The sequence below is a fragment of the Nematolebias whitei genome, chromosome 22 (assembly GCF_014905685.2).
Source record: "Nematolebias whitei isolate Nwh7 chromosome 22, NemWhi1, whole genome shotgun sequence".
Classification (NCBI taxonomy): Eukaryota; Metazoa; Chordata; class Actinopteri; order Cyprinodontiformes; family Rivulidae; genus Nematolebias; species Nematolebias whitei.
Window position 1 is genome coordinate 623,949 of NC_056519.1, and position 5,368 is coordinate 629,316.

General features: G+C 42.5%; 1 protein-coding gene across 1 annotated transcript in view; it reads right to left on the minus strand.

The window, feature by feature from the left end:
- rint1 (RAD50 interactor 1) overlaps positions 1 to 5,368 on the minus strand; it is a gene marked incomplete in the record, with an annotated part of 47,234 nt that overhangs the window by 19,803 nt on the left and 22,063 nt on the right. Inside the window, 1 exon segment of the mRNA XM_037696096.1 lies at positions 3,490 to 3,584. Within this exon segment, the coding sequence (XP_037552024.1) occupies positions 3,490 to 3,584 (95 nt within the window).

Consider the following 5,368-nt stretch of genomic DNA (forward strand, 5'->3'; position numbering starts at 1 on the left):
CACAGTGGGACACGTTAATGAGGACAACAACTGAGACACAGTGGGACGTGTTAATGAGGACACTCTGTCCAAAGGTGAATTGGAAGTCTGCATATGGTGGACGGTGTCCTTTGAAACATCGTCACCGGCTGGAACTGGTCCAAGTCAGCTGAGGATGGAGACGGAGCGGTGTGTGTGAGAGGTCGTGTTGAGGTCTCGGAGCAGAGAACTTTAGACGCTGCTCACACAGTGCAGGACCTTCAGCATCAAGGACTCACAGCAGAGTAAAAACACTGAAAAGAGCCTGCGGTGTGTGGCTGTGGTTTGAAACACGTCCCATGAAAACAAGTCTTAGAGCTTTAACTGCGCTCTGATAATTTGACAAGCTGTCTTCAAAGATGTCCAGGGAAACCTGCAGTCTGTCTCAGGGTGCAGCAAAGCATCTCTCACGGAGTTCAAGCACACACAGACACCAGCAGGACATTTGCTTTGCAATGCTTTTATTCTGAAGACTAATTCCTTGTTTGTTGAGGTCACCTTCCTGAGGGCTAGCTTCACGGAGCACACCTGAGGGCAGCCTGGCCAGACTTCATCCCCTAATTATCCATCTTACTGGGCCAGACCACTGGGAGAAGCTGAGGGTCAACGTGGACGGAAACTTTTGTTTGTTGCTTTGTACATTTCCTGTTTAAGATGGTAGTTCTGTGCGTCAGTGTGGGGGGGTTACATAATTTTCTTAGTATACATTTAGCTGTAAATGTTTTGCTTAGGGGAACCCCCCCAACTTCAAACAGTGGTAGGGTCTTGATTTATTTGAGTGGGATTGCAGAGTGGTGTGGGGGCTCTTTTTGAAGATGGGGAGTTTATATTCCAGTCTGATGCTGTAACCCTGTGCCAGAACTTGTGACAGGTGAAATGTTTGTACATTTTTTTCTGAAGCAATTTTAAAAAAACCCTTTCAGAGCCCGTTGCTGCCTCCCCCTCCTGATGAGCGCTGGTTTTTCATCCTGTTGGAGGGTCCTGCAACTCAAACCCTCACTCTAGCTATGTTTGCATGCAGCAGGCTTTTATTCTGAACAGAAGCACCGACATGTGCAGAGCAGTAAACGCTCCTAAAAAACACAGAAGTTCAACAATTTTCAGTCAGGTCATCTGGACGGTTTCATTTTTTGTGCTAAAAAGTTTCACCTTCCATCCAGAAGGCTTCATCAGTCAAGGAAACACACAAGAAAACTGATTTTTTTCCCCCAAACAGCTTACTCCAAAGTGGAACAAACCAGTTATGTTGGTGCTAAGATGGTCTCTTTGGTACACCCCCTCCTACATTGCCGGCCCTCTTACTTGTTGACAGTCTTGTCAAACTGGTTGAAAACAACAAAGTCCATGCTCAATAATCCAGGTATACAATCCAACAAAAGTCTTATTGGTTAGGGACCAAGCATTCAGCAAGACTACCCGAGAGTCTGATCCTTGTTGTCTGGAGCAGGTGCCAGCTGGTGAAGATTCCTGAAGTTTGTGACACATTTGGGAATCCTTTGCCATCGCCAGTATGAGAGTCCAGCCCCAAATGAAGGGATGGGGTCACAGATTTAATCCAGCAATGTCTCCATTCATACAGATGCTCATACAGCTGCTGATCATAAAATTAAAATATCGTGAAAAAGTTGATTTATTTCAGTGATTCCATTCAAAAAGTGAAACTTATATATTATATTCATTCATTACACACAGACTGATATATTTCAAATGTTGATTTATTTTAATGTTGATGATTATAACTGACCCAAATTCAGTCTCTCAGAACATTAGAACATTGTGAACAGGTTCAATATTGAAAACACCTGGTGTCACACTCTGATCAGCTGATTAACTCAGAACACCTGCAAAGATCTTTAAATGGTCTCAGTCTAGTTCTGTAGCTACACAATCATGGGAAGACCGCTGACTGGACAGTTGTCCAAAAGACGACCATTGACACCTGCACAAGGAGGACAAGACACAAAAGGTCATTGCTAAAGAGGCTGGCTGTTCATAGAGCTCTGTGTCCAAGTACATTAATAGAGAGGCGAAGGGAAGGAGAAGATGTGGTAGAAAAAAGCAACAGGGATAACTGCACCTGGAGAGGATGGTGAAAAAAACCCATTCCAAAATGTGGGGGAGATTCACAAAGAGTGGACTGCAGCTGGAGTCAGTGCTTCAAGAACCACCACGCACAGACATATGCAGGACAAGGGTTTCAGCTGTCACATTCCTTGTGTCGAGCCACTCTTGAACAAGAGACGGTGTCAGAAGCGTCTCACCTGGGACTGCTGCTGAGTGGTCCAAAGTTCTGTTCTCTGATGGAAGAACATTTTGCATTTCCTTTGGAAATCCAGGTCCCAGAGTCTGGAGGAAGAGGAGAGGCACAGAATCCACGTTGCTTTAGGTCCAGTGTCAAGTTTCCACAGTCAGTGATGGTTTGGTGCCATGTCCTCTGCTGGTGTTGGTCCACTGGTTTTTCTGAGGTCCAAGGTCAACACAGCATCTACCAGGAAGTTTTAGAGACTTCCTGCTTCCTGCTGCTGACCAACTTTATGGAGATGCAGATTTCATTTTCCAACAGGACTTGGCCCCTGCACACAGTGCCAAAGATACCAGTACCTGGTTTAAGGACCGTGGTATCCCAGTTCTTAACTGGCCAGCAAACTCTCCTGACCATAGAACATCTATGGAGTTATTGTGAAGAGGAAGATGTGATGCACCAGAGCCAACGATTCAGAAGAGCTGAAGGCCACGATCAGAACAACCTGGACTCTCAGAACCTGAGCAGAGACACGGACTGATCCACTCCATGACACGATGCACTGATGCAGAGATCCAGACAACAGGAGCAACAACTAAGTATTGATGCTGAACATGTTCGTACTTTATGTTCGTACTTTTCAATTGGCCAACATTTCTAAAAAAATTAGTTTTAAATTGGTCTTAAGTAATTTTCTAATTTTCTGAGATACTGAATTTGAGGTTTTCATTAGTTGTCAGTTATAATCATCAACATTAAAGAAATAAACATTTGAAATACATCAGTCTGTGTAATGAATGAATATGGTATATAGTTTATTCATTTTAAAAAAGTACAAAACAATTCCATAACAATATAAAAAGATACAAGAGATTTAAAATGAAAGGCAGCAGAAAGAAGAACAAATCTTATTATATCTGCCCCTTTGGTCAAACAATTAGTTCAATCATAATAATTTTCAAGTAACAGAACAAAATGAATAACTTTCTAATTTTTCTAACTCCAATACAAAAAAATAAAAATATATAATCTACAAGTTTCACTTTTTGAATGGAATTACTGAAATAAATCAACTTTTTCATGATGTTCTCATTTTATGACCAGCACCTGTATGATAGAGTGAGAAACCAGAATTGTTGCCAGATAAGTTCAGGTATCCTTTAATTCTGGCCACCAAGGGTGACACTGGAGATCCCAAAATACATTTCTAATCAAAGTATCACAGTTACCTGTGTAAGTCGGATACGGAAGTCATCAACCAGTTCCCTCTGCAGCTCCAAAAACTTGAGTTGTGCCGACGAGCTGGGCAAAGCCTGGTACCGTTCTGTCATCAGGACACCAAAAAGAACACAACGAAGAAAGAAAAGTGCATTTTTGGCCAAAAAATTAAGTACTGAAATTTGTTGAAGTAGCAAGAAGTACTGCACTTAAACGTATAACAATCAAAGCAAAAGCTAAAAGTAGCTAAAGTTAATGCTTTACATATTTGGCAAAAATCAACACAAATGTTTTAGTATTTGATACCACTTTATAACCTAGCTGTTTTTGTTTCATTTTATATTATTTCTTCTATTTACTTTTCATTTTAAATATTTGTATATGATTGTCTATTTTTGTCTGTTCCTGATCCGTGTTCTTGGTTTAAATCAGGTCTCTCCTGTAAACGAGTCCTCGAGGCTCATTGACACTAACCTGTAGAAATAAAGGTTGGGTGAAAAAATAAACTCAAATAAACAAAAGTTACATTTATACAAAAACTAAAAAACTCAAACAGACACAACAGACAGAATAAGACAAAAGTAGCAAAAGTGTAGCTTATTGCAATGGCACGGTGGCTCAGTAGGTAGAGCTGTTGCCTCTCAGCAAGAATGTTGCTAGTCCAAATCCCGGTCCGGGGGCATTTCATGGTGCAGTTTGCATGTTCTCTCCGTGCTGTGTGGGTTTTCTCCAGGTGCTCCAGTTTCCTCCCACAGACCAAAAACATGCATGTTAGACTGATGGTAACTCTAAATTGTCCCTAGGTGTCCCTGTGATGGACTGAGACCTGTCCAGGTGTCCCCTGCCTCTTGCTCAGTGACTCCTGGATATGGGCACCAGTGACCCAAAAATAAAGAAGCGGTTAAAGAAAATGGATGGATGGATGAACAGATGGATGGTATAGTGTCCTTAGATGATTAAGATGGATGGTTTACATACATATAAAGACCTTTTCCAAAAAAATTATAATACTGTGGAGACATCAGTCCAAATGTTGCAGGACATGAATGTTTTAAACTGAGTGTGACACTAATCATCTACTAAACTCAAAGCACCTGCACAGGTTTCCCCAGGTGTCATTAAATTGTCTCAGTTTGGTTCAATATGGTGAAGACTGCAGACAGAACATCTGTCCAGAAGAACATCATTGAGACCCTCCATAGGATGGGTAAGACACAACAGTTCATAACAAAGGAGGCTGGCTGTTCATAGAGTGCTGTGTCCAAGCACATCAATGGAAAGTCTAGTGGAAGGACATGTGGCAGGAGAAGATGCACCAGCAAAGAGATGACTGTGGGCTTCAGTGGATCATCAACCAGAAGATCCAGAATCTGTCAGAGATCCAGAATCTGTCAGAGATCCAGAAAGATTGGAATGAGGCGGAGTCACAGCTTCAAGAACCACCACATTCAGACTCGTCCAGGAGATGGACTACAACTGTCGGGTTCCTCTTTTCTGATGAAAGTAAAGTGTCTTTCATTCAGAAATCAAGGTCCAAGGGTTTGGATGAAGAAGGGTGAGGAACAGAGCCCATACTGGTTGAGGTCCAGTGTGAAATATCCACAGTCAGTCATGATCTGGGTGCAGTGTTGGTAAACTCTGCTTTCTTCAATCCAAGGTCACAGCAACAGTCTACCAGAATGTTTTAGAGGACTTCATGATTCCTTCTGCTGAGGATCTGTATGGAGATGCAGAGTTCATCTTCCAGCAGGACCTGGTCCCTGCCCATGCTGCCAGAAGCACCAGAACCTGGTTTGATGCCACAGCCTGACTGGCCAGCCAACTGGCCGGACCTAAACCCCACTGAGAATCTATGGAGTCTTCTCAAGAGGAACATGAGGAGCACCAGAG